At 42.0% G+C, this 20,578-nt stretch overlaps 1 protein-coding gene across 1 annotated transcript in view; it reads right to left on the reverse strand.

Annotated features, from left to right (window-relative positions):
• SEMA3E (semaphorin 3E) overlaps positions 1-20,578 on the reverse strand; it is a 553,526-nt gene that overhangs the window by 183,417 nt on the left and 349,531 nt on the right. The window contains exon 5 of the mRNA XM_069228706.1: positions 19,555-19,648. Within this exon, the coding sequence (XP_069084807.1) occupies positions 19,555-19,648 (94 nt within the window). The remainder of the gene's footprint in view (positions 1-19,554; positions 19,649-20,578) is intronic.

The following is a 20,578-nucleotide window of genomic DNA, read 5'->3' on the forward strand; positions in this document are numbered from 1 at the left end:
AGTTCCATGTCGTATGATGGACTTTCATTGGACAACTATACCATCCGAGTCATGTGGAGTGTTGGATGCGCAAATCATCTTGCACAATAGACTTTAATATACTGTTCCCCAGTTGGATCAGCAGCAGTCTGCTCTTGACTCTTCTGCACTCATGCTTTGCTGAGACTTAGATATTTTTCTCCTGACCCCAAGAAAAAGACTCTTGACCGAGCTTCTGACATGCTGATGCTTTCCCTTTTTACCTACTTTTTGACAACTTTGGTTAGTCACCTTTTGCCCCAGATGTTGTTTTTTCCAAAATCTTTTTGTTCTTTTTCTTTTTATTTTTTGTACACATGTAGTTTAGCCCAGAACATGCTACCTTTTGACTTTCTAATCTGTAGGGTTTTCCCTTGCCCTAGTTAGCTAAGCTTAGATTACTTTTAAATTCCCTTTATGCTTAAAAATAACTTAACAGCGCTTGTTTTCTAACTATCAGATCATCCTTTTGATGCTTTGTTTTGCCTTTCTCGAATGTTTAGTTCTTTTAATGTTAGTTTGTTTAAATCTTTCCCGTTGCCTTGGTCAGCCCATGGTGATTCTGTATTTTGATAATTTATTTTTGAGAATTGTCTACATAACTTTGTGTCTGAGCTTGTAATACATCCCATACATTTTTTCCAGACTTGAGTTTTCCTTGTGTGGCCAAATGGGTCATACCGTCATTTTAAATTGTCTTGTTTTAAGAGATTTAGTTTAAACTATTTCTCCACTCCTTCATGCTAGGTGAAAAGATGTATTGACCTTGTTTAAAGAATAACTGAAAAAAATACTTTACAAAAGTAATCTATCAGAAAAAGCTAAGGGACCCTGTGAATGACTGCACACTGCCTCTAGGTGTGTGCAACCAGTCTCTAATCCGTCCAGCCAACATCAAGTGCAGCCTTGCCAATATGCTTGATAACTATCTTGGAAGCAGTTTAGCTGGTCATGACCCTTCTTATAGTGGGCAAGGCATTGCTTGGCTCTTAAGAAGCAGTAGAGGATTTGTTTCTCTGTAAACTTCGCACTTGTATAGTGCACTACTCACCCCTTAGGGTCTCAAGGTGCTGTACGCATACTGCTGTGGAACCCCTCCTGGCTTTTCCCTGTGAGGCACCCACTCCTGGGCAACCCCCAGGGTGAAGCCAGGCATCCAAGCGCTGTCAGGGCTGTTGTGGAGATTAAGCAAGCCATTGCCTAGAATTACAGAGTGGGACCCATTAATTAGATTAGGCACTGAGGCGAGAATTATCTGGTCCAAGGGAATTGAGCCCAAGACCCGCCGAGGCGGGAATTCAACCCTGGTCCCGGGCCAGATCTCTGTATCAGGGTCTGCAGGGTCGGTAGAGAATGGTTCCCCAATTGATGTTTTATTTGGTAGTCTGCCAGATGAAAAACTACTGAAAATGGTTTTAAACCTGATAAGAGGAAAATAAAGCATTTTTAGTGGATTGTGATCTACCTTTTATAAAGGGGTGCGTAGGTATATTTATAATATTTTAATCCTGGGCTTCCCAGACTAGATGTCTCTGTTCTACGGTCCATTCTGAATTATAGTTTTCAACTCAAGAGTTATTGGGAAAACATCTTCTGTAAATATACTAAAGCTACCATTCTCTGTAATTGTGCAAAGTGTAAGATGTTGATTTAATGCTTTAACTATTTTGCACCTGAGCAATTGATTTATGTACTCTGCATGAGCATATTTAATGTTGTGGGCCTAGATGCATTTAGGAACAATAAATATTGAGTATCAAGTCAGCTCTCTTAGATCCTAGGGACTGAAGAGTTATGGGGCAATCCTTGTAAGAAGGTAAGAAGTGTTATCTGTAATCTCTGAAAACTACACAGCTCACTAAAATGCCAAGTGCCTCCTTTTCTGTCTGAACTATCTGGAACACAGGGGAGTCAAAAATTCAATGCCTACTCATGGATGGTGATGGAAATTTAATTTTTCAGATGAAATCTTAAACACATATTAACTTCATTGGCCAGCCAGTGCTTTCATTTTCTAAAAGGTAAAATTCATGTAGAAGCAATGACTTACAGTTGCAAATATATTTTTACCAGAATATGAATACTGCTTCTAAAGCCTCCCCTTTTTCCGAACTCTCTACCCTCATCCCCTACTCTCTCCAAATTAACACAACCATTTACCTTCTTCAAACTGGTGTTTCTCAGCCCATTTCACTGTAATAACATCTCGTGCCTAAAGAATGTAGTAACTTTGGGTAACTCATTGATTTTCAGGTTTATGTGCTGGCCCTAACACAAATTTTCGGATGGATTTACAGTACATCCCGGGGTTGCGGAATTCTCAAATTCCCTTCATGAAAATCAAGCATTACATACTTTCACAACATTGCTCTCAGGGCCTAGGTCTTGGGAAATAAGATGCGTTTTCAAATTTAAGTTTTCAAATGAAATTTTGCTCACTCCTCTAGCACAAACTGTGAATGGGTTTACGCCAAACTAGGCATAAAAGTAGAACTTTGTTAAGAAAGCATGCTTCTGTTGGTTTGGAATAAGTCCATTCAGAGATGTGAATGTTTACAAAAGTTGCTACGTGGGCTTTAAAGGATTGACATTTTTTGCTACAATTTTCAATATCTGTGTCGTTAGAGATTCATCAATCCTCCGTAAATCTAGAAATAAAAAAATAGAATCTGATTGTATAAGAGTGTCCCTCTCAGAGGCAAGGTTCCAAAGTTGGTACCACAGATCCAAGTATTTTGATTAGCAGTCCCAAGAGAAAGCATCCCCCCAGGAATACATTTGGAAAAGTAATTTAAATGAGATGCTGGATTTGCTGTACAGTTTTGCAATCTATGGATCTCATCACCTAAAAAAGCAGCTTGGGTCTGTGATGCCAAGACAGGTACCATGGAGCCCGGCTGTCATTTAAGGTGCAGGCGATTTGCAAATCCCAGAAAAGGTGCAGCAAATCCAGGGCGAGATTCATGCCTGGGTATGGCAAACCCAGGATAATCTTATCTGGACCGTGCAGATATGTATTTGAAACAGGAAACCTTTATTCGGACTGGGCATGAAACAACCTTCTTGTTCGTAATTTAATGTCTAACTTTTGAATCAATTTCACATATTTACTCATACGTTCTGTGTATTTCTACTCTGTAAAAATCAGTTGCATTTTAAAATTTTGATCTATATTTATACCTAATCTTGAATTTTTGCAAGATATATTTAAAGAAAAAATGGCATATCATTGTAATTTTATGTGAGATTGAATTTATATAGTGTGCTACAGGCAATTATAAGGTAAGGTTTTTGAAAGGGGCAACATGAGTCACGGAAGCTTGCCCTAGCTTTGTGCTACCCGGGTGTTAGACTTAGCATCCTTGGTGTGGTTTCCCTCTAACTTTTTGCCTTCTGACCTCCTGTTTTTTGCCGAGGTCATTTTTGCTGGCCTCAGGGCACTACACACTTTACTAATGCTAACCAGTACTAAAGTGCTTGTGCTCTCTGCTCTAAACATAGTAACATAGGCTTATACCCAATTGGCATATTTAATTTACTTATAGGTCGCTAGTAAAGTGCTCTATATATGCCTGGGTCCTGTTATTTAAATGCTACTCTTGAGTCTGCAGCACTGCTTGTGCCACCCACTTACGTAGCCCTATAAACATGTCTCATGCCTGCCATTCCAGGACCTGTTTGTGCAGTTTAAACTGCCATTTCGACTTGGAAATATAAACCTTTTCCCAGGCCCAAACCTTCCTTTTTAAAGGACATAAGTCTCCCCTTAGTTAGGCCTTGGACAGTCTACAGAGCAGGGTGCAGTGTATTTAAAAAGATGGACATATCCAGGGCCCCAGGAATTATGCAACAGGAGAGGGACAAATTATGAGGCAGGATTTAGTAAACTATGCAGCAAAAATGGCAAATTATGCAGCATAACGTGGCATATTTTGCAGTAGCATTACTTCATAATTTAATCATTTTTAAACTTGGTAACATTTTCTAGGCATTGGTTGCGCCTCTTTAGCACCAATTTAACACCCAAATATAGCTATAAGAAATAGAAAGGTGACCCATCCAGCTTTGCAAAGGGACTTTCATTGAATGGCAAACCCTGTTGCTGCCTTGTTAGTAACTTTTGAACAGTTTGAGCTAGAAACACATTTTCTTTTGTTAAAATCTGCAGATTAAGTGACCGATGATGGATTATGTGGTGAAAGCAGCAAATCTATAATCATGCTAAAATTGCTGTGGCCACACAATCACATAATTACAGTGGCCCTGGACATATCCTTATAAGTGTTGCATGACCTGGTATTGAAAAACTCTTATGTTTGTTTTTCACTACTGCAAGGCTTATCTCTCCAGTAGGATGACATTGGAGTTGCATTTTATAAGCATAATTTCCAAATGGGAAGACATGATTGAATCATGTTTGGTGTCTCTGGAATCCTAATTTACAATCTTAAATTACGGTAAAGTTGGATTTAGATTTACCAATCTGAAAATGCTACTTTTAGAAATTTGACATTTTTTTGACTTGGCCATTTGGGGCCTGCAGCCTGTCTCTAGTCACATGATGGACTGTCGTTGACAGATGGGCTTTGTGTAGTCCTCCTAGACAGCCACACACAATGGAAGTTTAGGTGTGATTGGATGGGCCAGGAGGAGCTGGGCACAGCCTCACTTACATCTGATTAGGCTGTGTGCCCTGTCTTCGCATAAAGGACTGCATACCCCGTGTAGATAGTCTGGAGCCAGGAAAGGCAGGGAATCTCTGAACTTTAATTTCAAAGGCAGAACTGTATATAAAAGAAGGACCTCAGATACCAAATCTTCAGTCACTTCCGGACCTGTGGATACTCTGCCAGGAAGAAGGGCTACTGTGCTTCTACAATGACACCCACTGAGCTGGTCAGCTGCTCTAATGGATCTGCTGCCATGCTGTGATAACCTGCTGCTGTTTTGACTTGGTGGGAAGGACTGGACCTCCATCTTCTGACACTAGAACCAGAATGAATCCAATGGCTAGTTGTCTGGCCTCCTGATCTAAAGCCTCAGGGACATACCAGGCTTCCAGCCACCTTGCGTCTGCACTTGGACTCTGCCATCTATGAGTCTACTGTGCCAAGTGGTAGCACTCAAGTCCTGGACCCTCGGAAGTGGGCTTAAGGTGCTTTGCCAGCCCCTGTGGTACCAGCGGGATTGAAGCATCTCCACTGCTGTACAGCGCAACCTTGAGTAGAACCGACACATCGCTGCTTCTGCATGGATTGGACCTATTGCAAAGACTCGCATTGCCGCTGTAGCCTGCATTACCTTCAGAACCCCCACTGGCAATGCATCCTCCGTGCAGGCCCTCCCACTACCCATCAATGGCAGCCTCGATGATGACACTGTATTCCACATCATAGCCCAATAGCTCCTTAGAATCCATGCATCATCCCGATTGCACAACGCATGCCTGACTCCGGTCTTGGCATCCTCCTCAACGAAGTAACAGGTCCTTGCACCATAGTCTCTCTACATCTCAGAATTGATGCATCGCCTCAGCTGTGCAGTGCCTCTTTCATGTGGATCCACACAATGCTCTGCAAACCAGGTTTTAAGTTACTTTGTTCAGCGTGTCTAATTAGATCCCTGTAGCCGGCCCACACTCAATTGCAGTCAGCATGAACTTGTGATTTTGTCCTCATTTGGCGTGACCAGATATTCACAGTTGGCACTTATGACTTTTGGTGCTATTTACTTTAAAAACTTTAAAACTCAACAGCTCCAGTTCTGCTAATTTGACTTTTGATGGTCTTTTATTTTGTAGATTAAGCTCTATTTTTCTAACCTGTTGTGGGATCCTTCTGTGTGGTGTTTTCACTTCTTTACTATTTGAAATATTGCACAAATATTTTACACATTCCCTCTAAGTTAAACCTGATTGCTCTGTGTCAAGCTACCAGGGAGTAAGCACAGGTTAATTTGGGGCTTACCCTGACTAGGATTGTGATTGCAGCTTAACCAGGGCTCAAACCCCAGTCAACCAGTAACCCGATATCTAACATCGGGTGCAACTTTTTTCTTGGATTTGTGGTTCTAAACTAGAATCCACAAAGCCAAAATCATGGCCAAACTAAAGACCAAGCTCAATGGGCCCACCCTTTTGTGCAGCAGAGGTTGGTCCCAATGCTGGACTTTGCTGCCTTCGGATGTTTGGAAGCAGGAGCTAGCCGCACTCTTTGAGGCCAATCTCACTGTGCATGGATGACATATTTAGTGGGGCTTGGCTACCCGTGGTTGGGTGGACACATGGTCTTGCCAAGTGCCGTTAAGCAAAACCAAATTCTCTGGTTATGGTGCACACACCACATTCCATAACTCGCACCACCCGCTATGCTCAAAACAGCAATTTGCCAGAGGTACAGAAAAGAGCTACGAAGAGTACAACATGGTGGTTGGTGCAAGTTAAGGCATGTGTTGTGTGTGTTCTTAACCATAACTGGCAACTTTTAGTGGTTGTGCATATTTGAGTCTAGAACCATTATACATATATAAACATATATTACACTGTGGAAATTGCCACTGTATAGGTATATATGAGTCATAGCTTCCACAAGAAGAAAGGTTTTGGTTTTGGTAGTAACTTTGGCTCTGGTTAATGAATCTTTATGAAACATTGAAAAAAAGTCCATCCAAGTCAGCTGGAAGGTTTTGTGGTGATTTGTCAAAATTGGACCGAGGGAAGATGGGGGCAGTCCTAGAACATGTTTTCAACATGCATATTCCATAGAAAAAATTAAGCAATGAATTTGCTGAACAGAATTACACCAAATTTGGCCGAAAGCTAGATCTCTTCTCAGAAAGTGTCCTTTTTTTATTTAGTGTAAGTCTGTTTCAGAAGCTTATTGACATATTGACAGTTGATCCCATGAAGTCCCATGGAACAACAAATTTGAAAATTGGAGCAATTAGATAGGTGCTTTGTTTTTGGCTGGCCTGCATGCTCCTGCGAGACGTACATCAATATGATTGCTTGCAGCATCAAGAAAAAAAGTTGCAACCACAATTACAGGATATGGGAATGATACAGGGACATGGTCTCCATGTCCTGAATGTGAAAAATAAAATAAAAAATAAGCTATAATGGGGCAGGGTACGGGCACACTGATCCCATAGGCCTTATGAAGGGGTCATAGAGAGACCCCCTCAGGCCAAATAAAAAATAACAACATTTTGCATTGGAACTTGTGGTCTTGCAGCCAATTACTTTTCATGAAAAGGTGGTGTGAGTTAGCTGATAATAAGCTTGAATAGTTCACACAGAGTAATCACATCACACTGACATAAAGATGTGTTGTTATGCGTTATATTTTGCCTATTGAAATGACTACACACTTACCTGTGCTTTTTGTCTTTTAGCCCTGCCCATGTCTTTTTATCTGTTTATGCAAGGTGAAATGTATATACCTCGATATTGCGGGTGAGTTTATGATCCTGTCAACATTTCACAGTGGGGTGCTGCCTACTCTGGCTTCACTATATTGGGTTGTGTGATGGCATATATATTGTTCAAGATACATTATTTAAGAACAATTATGCATGCATTGGTTTTCAGAACAGGTTTTTTAAATGATTTTTTTTGTGTCTGTTTTTCAGATATTGACTATCCTGGTTAATCTACAAATTGTGTTGACAAACTGTAATTGTCAATTGAGTTATACTCAAAGGTGATAAGACTTTTCAATATAGGTCCTGATGAATGCCATACACCTCGTTGTAGGGTTATTAGAAATGACAGAATCATTTTGACCCCATTATCATTCATAGGGTGAAGTCGCATCCCCTGTCTCTGCTTATTTAATTATGCCTATTAGGGACTGTAATTACAATTTCAATATTGTACATAGTGAGGCATTTTTAATTCACTTCTGCTCGTTTTTGTAACTACTCTTGTCTAACCATTACCTTCCACATACACCTCACAGTTTAGGTACCATCTGTCAAAATCTATGATTGTTGCTGTCCACACCACTAACCCACCTGTGAGTGGTGTGAGGAGGAACCTGATGATGAAGCACGTCACCTCTGGGTGGTTGAGTGTTTTAATCCTAAAAAACAGAGAGTTTCTTTCCCTATATGCCTTTCTTGTATTCTTTTTTATTTCCTCTCTACAGCATTAGGGTATCCCTGTAAAGTATTTCCTCGTGCAGAGGCTTTAAGTGCTCCTTTGAGGTCCTCTTTGTGTGAGCAAACGTTTTTTTTAAAGCAGACCAAGATCCTTAAAGGAATCAGTGCTGATTGGGAAAACGCCAGGGAGAGCAAGCAGTGGTCCCTGGTGCCTGGTGCCCCTCATGCTGCTACTACTATTCTCAAAAAGAGAAAGGGTTCCAGGTTGACCCTTCACCTGTGAGTATCAGTTACGACCTCCTTTGAGTTGTCAATAGTTTGAAAATGAAAGGGGGGTTGCAAATCATTAACACATACCATACCAACTGCACTTTGAAAGGAAAACATGCACATTCCCAAATGCGATTCGATATGGGTCACAACACCCATTTTAGGAATCAGAAAAACATTTCCAGTTATGAACGAGTAAAACAAAAAAATTAACCAAATCATTTTGCACAGTATGGTATGAACTTGTGGCAGTGCTGGCCGTATCTAGATAGCTGAAAAGCACTCATCCCCTAATACATGTTCTACTGTTAATGGCTGTTGACAACTGGACTATATTATTTCGCCTCAAGGAACCTGCTTCTGGGCTGTGTAAACCCTATAGGATTTCCAGAACTTTCTGTGAGGTTCTTTGTTATAAAATCCCCTGGAGTTGCACATTACAAAAGCCATTGTTAGACAGGTTATTATTGTAACACCTGCTGGAAGCACCATGTTTGTTTTTGTAGTTGGCTGCTAGGGAGGTACGGTATGCCATTACTGTGTTTGCACAGAGATAAAAATAAAAGTGCAACAGAGGCGTCTTTGAGCAGATAAAAAAGGGTATTGGAAAATATCCAAGATACACTTATTAATATTATGAGTGGCTTAAGAGGATGATCACAGGAGTGAGGAATTACATATATTTCACATGAAAGCCCCTGAGTTATAGGGAAAGAGTGTAGGTGTCTCTACGATAACGATAAAGTGTGTAAGTCTTTGAAGTAAACGGCAGACGATTCCCAACTATTTTATTTTACCTGTTTTTAAGCGTTCCCAACTCACTGTATGGTGGGGTCGGAGGGAGTAGTCCAGGGGTCCTGGCATCTGCGGCATGCTATAAATACCGCACTCATAATTGATTGTGTTCTATTACTTGCCAACTCAATTTTAGAGTGATTTAGACGTATATCCCCTTTTATTGCACGTGAAACATGCCATGCTTAATCCCAGTCTCGACAGGCACATACATTCGAGAGAGCCGCGTAGTTATGTTGATGTGATAGCACTTGCAATGCCTGCTTGCTATCTACAGCACTGCTGCAGAATAGATTGCTTTCTTACTTCGTGATAACGCTATCGCAAACCACACCAAAGAATTGCATTTTCTGTTAGGCCCACTAAAATGAATGATGTACTTTATGCTGATTATTAACATGAAAATATGATTCTTACTGTACGATAAGGCAATGTCTCAGCTAGGCAAATACATACTGAAACACAGAGGCAGCCATTCCAGTGCATTTGTGTAGCTTTTTTTCATGCTTAGGTGCATTTTTCATTTCATCACCAATTTGTTGCATGTGTGTAGGACAGCCTTCCCTATACGTATGTGTGAGTGTGCCTGTAGCGGGTGCCATATCTTTGGAGCCCTAGGGGAAGTTAACATAGTATCTCCTTCAGGAAGGATTAATGACGTAAGCAGTTATAATTTCAGGATGATGTACAAGGTCTAATGTGTGCTGAATGATGATCTCTGCAGGGACAAGGGTGCATATAGAAACTATAGTGCCCAAGAAAAAGCAGATCAACTAAAGTGTCAGGAGCAGATGCCTGCCGGCTCTGACCGGGCAACCTGCAGGTCCTTAGCTAAACAGCCTTCAGGTCGATTGCTTTGCATTGCCTGGCATGTAAGAAAGGAAAATTAAGCACCCCTCCAAGAGAACATTAGATGGAGCACCAGTTTGTACTCATGGAGCATCTGTGAGGCACAGAGGATAGAGAGGAGTGGGTGGAAGAGACATTGACATTCTGGAAGGGCTGGAAGATCACTGAGACTACAGTATATATATATATATATATATATATATATATATATATATATATATATATATATATATCTTACCTAGTGGTGGTTACCACTAGGTAGTTATAGTTAGGACCTAGATAACATTTTCTAAGTGTTTATTGTTTTGCCAATAACTTTGCTGCCGCTTGACAAATCTTCATGAACTTTTCAAAACGTATACTTTGGTCAGTTCAGCTGCTGTCTTTAAAGTTTCAGGATGATCTGTCAAATGGGGGCCGAGTAAAAGGTGGGCTCCCAAAACTTGTTCCCCCAATTCATTTTTCCATAGGGTCTTTAGGCACGCCTACAGCCCAAACTACTGAATGGAATTACACCAAATTTGGCAGAAAAGTAGACGTTGTTGCGCAGATTGCGCTTTTTGTAATTGGTGTAAATCTATTTAGTGGTTTAGGAGAAATTCAAGGTTAAAATATAAAGATCTCAAGGGATGCGGATCCTCCATGGATCCGACTATCCCCGCACAGATATCTGATTGGCTGCCAACACTTCAACAAGGAAGTGTGGGCAGCCATCTTGGGACTAAGATTCAGCCAAGTCACAGAAAAAAAGTTAAAAAAACAACAAAAGGGGCCATGGTAGGGACACCCTGACCCCTTAGCTCCTGCTATGTCCTGGCGTGCCCACCCCGGGACATAGCTGGTTGCTTTTGCTTTGTGGGAACTGACAGCCCCAACCAAGCAAATGCAAACAGCTTTTGCTTGCATCTGTTTCTCTAAATGCAAATATGCGTACAGGGAAACAGATGGAAACATTGCCCCAGCAAGCAGGTAGGGAGCCGGCTAGGACCACGGGGGCCTCCAGGCTCCCTCTGCGATTCTGTCACTCTCTCTCTCTCCCTTTCATCCCATAGTGGGATGGAAGAAAGAGAGAGATTGTCATTGCAATGGTCTCTGATGTTTTGATGCAGAAAAGAGTCACTTCTGGCCTAATGGTCAAGGTCTTGCATTATCACTAAGTAGGCTTAAGGTTCAAATCCTAGTATGGGCTGGCAGTGTGTTTATTTATTTAGTAGTGTTTTGACTGTTAAAGCTTCCTAGTAATGGAATATTCACTTTTCTTTTCAATCACATGCATGGGTTGATTGTCATAGGTAAGTCTGGAAGCATCATAGTAAGGAGTCACCTATGGCCTAAAGGTTAAGGTCACAAACCCTCACACTGAAAGTTGAGGCTTCCACTGTAGGTGTGTCCTTGGTCATTTACCTTCTTTAATTGCTTTTAAACTTCAAAAGATTAAAAGATTCATACTCTTTTTAATTGACAAATACATTTTTATTTTCACTTTGCCCAGAAATATCTCATTCTAAGTATATCATTCATCAAAGCCTAAAAAACTCCCTCTCTCCCTCTCCCTCTCTTTCTCTCTAAATTTCTCTTTTTCAATCTCTTTTGCCCACTCACACACCCACTCAGACCATTATGCCGACCCTTATGAACCTGAGGTGCCCCCTCCAGTCCTGAGCCTCTAAAAGTGCTGCATCATTTGAGTGCAGCAGAAAAATTGACACATCGCATCTCTGACGGTGTTGCAGTGGCTTCATCTACTGCACGGTTGAACTATTATGCTCTGTGTGGGCCATTGGCTATGCATTACCTTCACTTCTACAGAGCCCGATGCAGCCCCCGATTGCGGCAGAAATATCTCAGCATTGTGTCCTTGCAATCAACGCTTTGCTTCAACAAAGGTACTGTTCAGCAGGCCCCTGCGTGGGTCCTGTAGCCCACCTCTCCTCCATTACGATTGGCCTGGATTTTGGATATATGCCCCGGTCACTCGAGACTCCAAGTAACCTTTTTACCACTTTAGACTAAGCACTGTTTTCACATTTAATATTTAAAATTTCATGTTGTGATGTGTTTTGTTGTTTTGGCCTTGTTTTAATCAGATAAATATTATCTATTTTTTTAACTGGTGTTGAGTCATTTTATGGTGTCTTTCACTATGTTACGGTAATTAAGTGTTGCACAAATACTTTACACATTGCCTCTTAATTAAGCTTGATGGCTCTGTGGCAAGCTAACAGGGGGATACCGGCTTAGTTTAGGGTGTGTACTTGACTTACCCTGTCTAGGATTGTGGTCTCTACGTGAACAGGATGCAAACCTCTGCCAACTAGAGACCCAATTTCTAAAACTAATTGTTCACAATAATAATAGTTTAAAACTATTGGTCCTGGCAGAGAAAAGCTAATTCTACCGGACAGCCTAATGAGAAGGCCAAAAGGACGGTCACATTGAGAGAGTTCTTCATGCACTGATAAATGTTTTCCTTTAGTCCTGCAGTATTGAGAGGGCACTGCTAAAAGAAAACTGATAGTACTGGCATCCTAAACTACTGAGAAAACATTATGGGAATTAGCTTATTGCACCACTGAGAGTTCTTTTTTTTGTTTAGTCCTCATGTATGACATTGGTGTGTGGTGTAATCCAAGAGTGACCAGAGAGAGCAGACAACCACTAAGGTTTAACCTCCTTAGTTTAGCCTCCCTCAATCAGTTGTGTGAGGGTTTTGTGGTAGCCACCACTATACTCCTCTACAGTTGAAGTATGTCTTTAATCCTTGGACTCTCATAGTTAAAATTTAGACCCATACCTCCTAGGAGCTTCTCCCATCCCTACTATGAGTGCCATCAGCCTGGGGTGCTACAATTATTAAAATGAAGTGCAACTGAGGTTGCATCTTCCCCATCTTTGAGCTGTCCCCCCATCTGGTAGAATCCCATAAATAACCAAAGGGAAGCTTACCTCTATGTCTTCCCCCAGGATTCCTGTTAGCATCTTACCCAATTCTTGCCAGAAGAGCAGGATACCTGGACACTGCCATAGAAGATAAACATAATCTGCGTTTTCCATGGCAAACCTTGGGCAACACCACTTTTGTCCTCCTGTCTTCAAAAGTTTCTTTGGAAACTAGTAGGCCCTATACAGGTTGAATACATGGTTTCTCCTTGGAGGTGCAGTTCTCACCTTCACCTATAGTGTAGACATGGATACTTGTCATAAGTGAAGAATTTCTAAAATTAGCAGGTCCGTCTTCCATATATCCCCTGGCAATGTAGGAGGGTCGTCTTCAGCTTGTATCAAAGCCCAATACCACTTGGACACTTCCTTCCTCTATGTCTGATCCCTCTGTAATTCTTCCTCTCTTACAGTTCTAGTCCCTATATTAAATTGTTCTTGAGACCAGTTTACAAGTTGATAACATTTGAATCTGGAGAGTCTGTTATTCATGCATTTTAATAAGAAGATCCTTCTTCAAATAACTGACCCCACAGTACTATGCCCGCAATCAACAGTGGAGTGGCTAAAACCTCTTGTAGACATGGGGGGTTCCCAGGGAATTCCATACCGGAGCCATACTGCTGTAAAATGGTATTCCCAAAATTCTTCTAACTTGAATCCACAATTTACATGCCGCTGTCAGAATTTTGAATTTGATCTTCTTAAAGTACTTGGGATGTCAACATTTAAACAGAACAGAATTACCTTCCTCAGGGAGATTATTTGTTAAAGTTCTGTATCGAAGGGATAACTGCTAATAGCTATCTGTTAACAGTAATCTTGTATTTTTCAGAAAAAAGCCCAATAGTATAAAGGAAAATACAGGAATGCTATACCCCCATTTATTTTCTTATGCGTAAAAAATTAAACTAAACTTTGGAAGGATCATCATCTTAATTAAATTTGCTCTGCCTAGAATAGAAAGAGGGAGGTGTGCACACAACCACAAGACCTTTTTAGTTTCCAGCATGAGCCTACTAAAGTTTGTGTGCACTATTTCCTCTGTATCTGTAATCATACATACTCCTAGGTATCTAATTTCTTAACTTTTCTAAAGGAATATCTATTGGCCCGTTCCAGGTCATAATCTTTGTTTTATCCTCATTAACTAGGTAGCCAGAGACTCTCCCAAAGTCATTCAATAATTTCATCATTATGGGGAAGGTGGATTTTAAATCACAAGTACAATTTATAAGATCACAAAAGGGTGATGGACTGGGTGCTAAACAATGCAAACACTAACCCCTAGTCACAGATCTGGGTTTAATCCATCGTTCTTTTGCTCACCATGCCACTCCAGTTCGGACCCAGCCATATGCAAATCAGTCTTGACCCTGTTCCTCATGGGAACAGTCCAGCCCGAACTGCAAAGCATCCTGTACCGGTTTCAGGGTATCACCCTTCATCAGCCAGGCTAGCTTGAATCCAGTGGCACAGTGAGCAAGGGACCCACGTCTGGGCATATCAAACACTGTCATCTGTTACCAGCTGCTTCATGAAGCCAGCCAGAAAGGCTTGCAATCAATACCTATGTTGTGAAGATAGATGTTTATGGGGCCTTGTGGCTATTCCATTCTCTCCAAAAGTCAATATGGTGGTTGATTCTCTGTTCTTTTACAATACATGTCTCCTGCACTATATGAACAAGTGCTGGAGGTGCACTCTTCTAGGAAAAAAATAGCACCTTCAAGTTCAAGTGTACTTTTATCAAGGATACCTCAATCACATTTCCCCTGTTAGAAATTGGTTCTTTGGTTGGCAGTCAGGTTATCCCCTGTCCAAGCAAGGATCCTCACTCTAGTCAGGGCAAAGGGGAAACACACCTGGTTAACCCACACTCACTCCCCTGTTAACTTGGCACGAGCAGAAAGGCTTAACCCAGAAACAATATTTCTACCAACACACATAGTAATGCAGTGAAAACGCTACAAAATGACTCAAAACCAGGTTAGCAAATAGCCAATATTTATCTGAGCAAAACAAGACCAGAACAGCAAAACTTCAACATACACAGGAAAAGTTATGAATTTTTAAAGATTAAACTTCAATATAGAGTTTAGTAACACAAATGCTTCGAATTGGTGGTATCACGGCGTCATGACCGAGTCGTTCCCAACAATCCGACGCCAACGGTGCCGGTCACGGAGTCACACGGACCCCCAGGTACAGTACCTTGTGAAAATGAGGCAACAAGCCAGTGCACAGAGTTGGGGATCGCGGCCCTGCTGGATCCGAGGTGGCGTCAGTTCCAGTGCTGTGGAGCAGAGGTGTCACGAACAGGCATCAGGTCCTTGCTGTGGAGCGGTGGAGGTGAGGTGACTTCTGTCAGAGTCGATATCTGGCAGACACGACGTGGTGCGCCGACTTCCACAGGGTCACGAACTTCAGCGAGGCTGCAGCGGCATCAGGCTTGCAGGGGCATCGCACTACAGTGAGGACCACGACTTCGGTTGCAGGCGGCATCATGGGATTTGGCAGCAGCGTCAGTCAGGAGTTGTCCGAAGTCAGTTTACTTGTTTTTTCTTGGTTTTTCCACCAGCTTCTCCTTTGAAGGGCCCAGGGACTGGATTCGGCGCCACTTGGAAGGGTAGGAGTCTCAGCAGAGTGTCCAGGTGCTGGCAGAGGAAGTCTTTGATGGCCCTGAGACTTCAGAACAGGGGACAAGCTCAATCCAAGCTCCTGGAAATTAATCTCAAGCAGGAATACATAGCACAAAGTACAGTCTTTGTCCCCTTTCACAGGCAGAAGCAACAACTGCAGGATAGCCCCGAAAAAGGACAGTCACAGGCAAGGGTAGCACTTCTCCTCAGCTCCTCAGCTCTTCTCCTTGGCAGAGATTCCTCTTGGTTCCAGAAGAAAATCTTGAAGAAATCTAAAGTCTGGGTTTTTGGGTCTAATACCTATAGCCCTTTCTGCCTTTGAAGTTGCCCAACACATCACGGGGTTGGAGACTATATTGTGTGAGGGCAGGCACAGCCCATTCAGGTATAAGTGACCACACCTCCCTCCACGCTAGCCCAGATGGCTCATTAGGATATGCAGGTTACACCCCAGCTCCCTTTGTGTCACTGTCTATAGGAGATTCACACACAGCCCAACTGTCAGTCTGACCCAGACAGGGAATCCACAAACAGGCAGAGTCACAGAATGGTTAAAGCAAGAAAAATACTACTTTCTAAAAGATGTATTTTTAAATTGTGAGTTCAGAGACCCCAGGCTCCAAATCTCTATCTGCTCTCAAAGGGAAACTACACTTTTAAGAATATTTAACTTAAAGGCAGCCCCCATGTTAACTTATGAGAGAGATAGGCTTTGCAACAGTGAAAACCGAATTTGGCAGTATTTGTCTCTCAGGACATGTAAAACACATCAGTACATGTCCCACTTTTAACATATCATAACACATATGGAGAATGGTGGAGAGTATAGAAAAAAGGTGGAAGGAACAACGCCGTACCTGTCTCTTCAGATGTAGAACCAAAAACACACAAGAGAGTACGGGGTTCGCAGGTTGATACAGAGCTTAAAACAAGGAAGATTTTCCTTGTGTCTCTAAGACCTAATTAAATAAGTAGATAGTAGTGGATACTGTGCAGAGTTAAGAGTCAGTGATAGGGGGGTGTTTCCACTAGGTGGTCTCACACACTATATAGTGTCATGCTTTATCATATGACCACCTCCCCCCACCTAGGTAGGACAGTGCCACCTGAGTGGACTCAACTTCACTGTTAAAGGAACAGGAGGGAGTGCGTAAATTATCAGTATTCTGGAAAGATGCGGGATCCAGCTAAACTAGGGTATACTTAAAAACACCTAAACATTCACCTGTGTGAAAGTACACTTTTAATAGTGGTGACTGCTGGTGTGGTTAAAAACAAAATTGGGACACCTCTGTGAGAGCAAGGACTCACAGGGTCGCCTATCTAAGAGTCAATGGCCAACATGTTTCTGCCCTCTCTGCTGAGCCAAGGAGGGTCTCAGGCATTCGTCAGGGCCTAGGAGACCTAAGCCTCATATAATATGAGGAAACAACTGCTCCATACAATGGGAGAGTGAGTGGACAAGGTGCAATGAAGGTAAGGGGCCTACCTTGAGCAAGGCAATACCTTGTGGAGGCCCTAAACCTGAAGGCTGCTGGCCCCAGGAATCCAGGAGGGGGTGGGGGGTGCCTTTATTGTCACACAAACTCCAAAGAGGGCGCTCGCTGTGCACCTACTCCGTCCCCTTGCTGGGCCACTATCTACTTACCTAATTAGGTCTTAGAGCCTCAACCTACGAACCCCACTTTTAACATATACTGCACCCTGCTCATGGCACTACCTAGGGCCTACCTTAGGAGTGCCTTACATGTATGAAAAGAGAAGGTTTGGGCCTGGCAAGTGGGTACACTTGCCAGATCTAATTGGTAATTTAAAAACTGCACACACAAACGCTGCATTGGCAGGTCTGAGCCATGTTTACAAGGCTACCTATGTGGTTGGCTCAATCAGTGCTTCAGGCCCACTAGTAGCATTTGATTTACAGACCCTGGGCACCTCCAGTGCACTTTACTACTGTCTTACCAGCAAATCAAATATGCCCATTATGGAAAAGCCAGTTACATATACAATTTCACATAGGGAGCACTTGCACTTTAGAACTGGTCAGCAGTGGTAAAGTGCCCAGAGCAACAAAAACAGCAAAAACAGAGTCCAGCACACAGTAACAACCTGGGAAGTGGAGGCAAAAAGTCAGGGGAGATCACACCAAGGATGCCAGGTCTAACATCCCCCATAACTCCAGCTCCATCTCACTTGTCATTAATATAATTTCACCCACCATCCCTATACAGTTCCATTCCAGCATGAAATCACGAAATAGTGAAAATCAATTAAATCACAGACTGCTGCACCCATGGCTCCCTTTGTCATGAATGTCACATGGTTCATGGTGCTTAGGTGATGATTTAGCATAGAGGAGTGATGGATGAAGAAGGGAATAAACCTCTTCAAGTGAGCCAAAACATGGATGCTTCTGACCACTTTTTTTTTGTATGGTTCATTTACGTCTCACTTATAGCACGTACGCACCATAACATATTTACCATTAAATGTTTAAAGGTACATAGATATTTGTTGCTGTTACTTTGGGAGTGTTTAAGGAATATATTAGGGTGATAAGGATGGTAGTAGCATGGGTATTATCTAGTAATGCAGACAACAGAATTGTGCAGGAAAACAAAAGCAAATGCGAGAAACAGATTTCAGATACTAACCAACTAAGGTCAGTGTCATTATACCTATTTCAGAGGAACTGGTCCTTTTGCATATAAATAATGGCGATATACCTCTAAGTAGCATTCACAAAATACACTTCTAGCACCCATGAAAAGGCTCTTCCTTCTGACTACACATTTCGTTGAAATGAAGGACTAATTCGATCACATAATCCCAATCTTGGTTCCTCTACTTTGGCTGCTACAGTTATAAAGCCTTGATGACAAAGTCACCACCACGCTTGGAAGAGAATTGGCAATCTGGGACTGCACATGAAAAACTGCAAGAAAGGAGAAGAAACGTAGACAAACATTCTCAGTCTACCTCCCTGAACTGTGGAACAACGTACCCCTCAAATCAGCCATGACCAATCCCCCTTGCAATTCACGAAACTCCTCGGGACCCACCACTTCAAGAGAAACGTGTACCAGAATACTCAAATACAACTCAGTGGCTGAGTTTTCATAACATGCCAAGCAGTTCGGAGCTCAGGGCTGTCCTGTTTCTGAAGTTCCTTTCTCTTCTCTGATTCTATAGTACTCATTCCCAGATGCTCTAAAAAAAACGGTTTATTTTATGCAACTCCCTTTAAACTGTACAACACTGCCAGTTTTGAACCCGGTTTACGCTCCACAGGTCTAGCCAAAAAACTCCAATAAACAAAATAAAGAACTCTCTCGTTTGTAATTTCTATTTTTTTAATTATGCATGCAACGTGGTGAAAAACACCCTGCCTGATTTGTCACATAATATGTAAAGCACAGTAATATAACACTGACCCCTGATGGATACCAAGCTAGTTTAAGGTAATAAAAACGAGAACTCTTTCCACATTAATTAAACTCTGCACAATGGATTGTAATGATACTTCTTAGCATCTGCTGCCAGTAAATTGTGCGGCTGCCTTCCCTTCATAGAAGAATGCAGAATCAGGTCCTTTTCTCCCCAGCACTCACTTTGGTTCTCATTTGAAGTTAAGAGTCACACAATCAGCTCACTATTGCCCAGAAGACCTAGATAAGTAGATTGTAATCTTCAATCGTAAGTGACAGCCGCTATCTCTGTAAAAGGATTCATGTAAGGTAGCACATACTCAAATACACAGGGCTCATTTGCTCGGATTAAACTTGAAGTGAAATTCAATTCCAGTGCTGTCAGATTCAATTAGAAATAAGGCTGGAAGGTTAAGAGTCGAAGAGAGTGAAGAAATATTCTGAGGAACCGACGAGGCTCCCCGGGCAGTACAGCAGCACACGCAAAACATTCAAATACAAAACATATTTACCAACAAAACTCGAGCTGAATGGGGAACTCCGATCAAAGGGACATTTTCCTCGCCCTCTCTCAATCCTCTGAGGTTCCAGATGAAATATTTTTTCCTTTAAATAAGAACATAAACATGGATAAATAGCGGTATCCATAACAAAATATTCATTTTATTCACATTATATGCATCGGGCTTGTGGCTTTTGGGTTTTGGGCTCAACTATGTGTTGCCCGTCAAACTGAATGGTGTGCATTGTGCAAGGCGTTTCTCTGAAATGATCCCAAATATGATAGCATGAAGTCTGGAGTTAATAATTTTATTGTCTGGTTCCACTATGTGTCTTCCTCCTCAGCAATGCGGCTCGAAAAGACAGGCCCAGCGAGCACGCTGATGCTCTTAGATTTTCCAATTTAATGCGATATGCAACTCCTTGTTTCCTAGAGCAGCCACGAGTGAGGGGTTGTAACTAATTAATCATGAGGCACATCGTACAATAACGCATCCCCTGTCTTCTTCCTCATATTCTGTTGGGGGAATCAGAAAACACTCGTTGACAGAACCACGAGGTATGAAAATGTGTTAAGTGTAAAAGAATTACCTAGCTCATTCTTTCTTTATCCACTTTTTTAGGGAAATGCTCTTCACTGAGACCAATGACATCATTTATCTACCACTCTGGTAAAACACTCATGTAGACTAAATAATAAATATCCATATCATAATTGTTTCAGGATACAAACTAGGATAGGCATACTATTGGGTGCCAGCCCTCAGCAAGTGCCAAAGTAACCTAAGCTTTATTTGATTACCTTCACATAATGGGACTGTTTGCAAAACAAGGCTGACTAAGGCCCTCATTTTGAGTTTGGCGGATGGGAAAGCACATCCACCAAACTCCCAACAGGATGCGTCGCGTCGACCTCCCCACCAGAGTCATTATGAGTTTCCCGCTAGGTCGATTTCCACCTAGCAGGAAACAGGCTACAGCATTGTCTCTGGCTGGTAATTGAGCAGACGGCAACGTGTTGCCAGCAGGGTGCAC

The sequence above is a fragment of the Pleurodeles waltl genome, chromosome 4_1, assembly GCF_031143425.1.
Source record: "Pleurodeles waltl isolate 20211129_DDA chromosome 4_1, aPleWal1.hap1.20221129, whole genome shotgun sequence".
NCBI lineage: Eukaryota > Metazoa > Chordata > Amphibia > Caudata > Salamandridae > Pleurodeles > Pleurodeles waltl.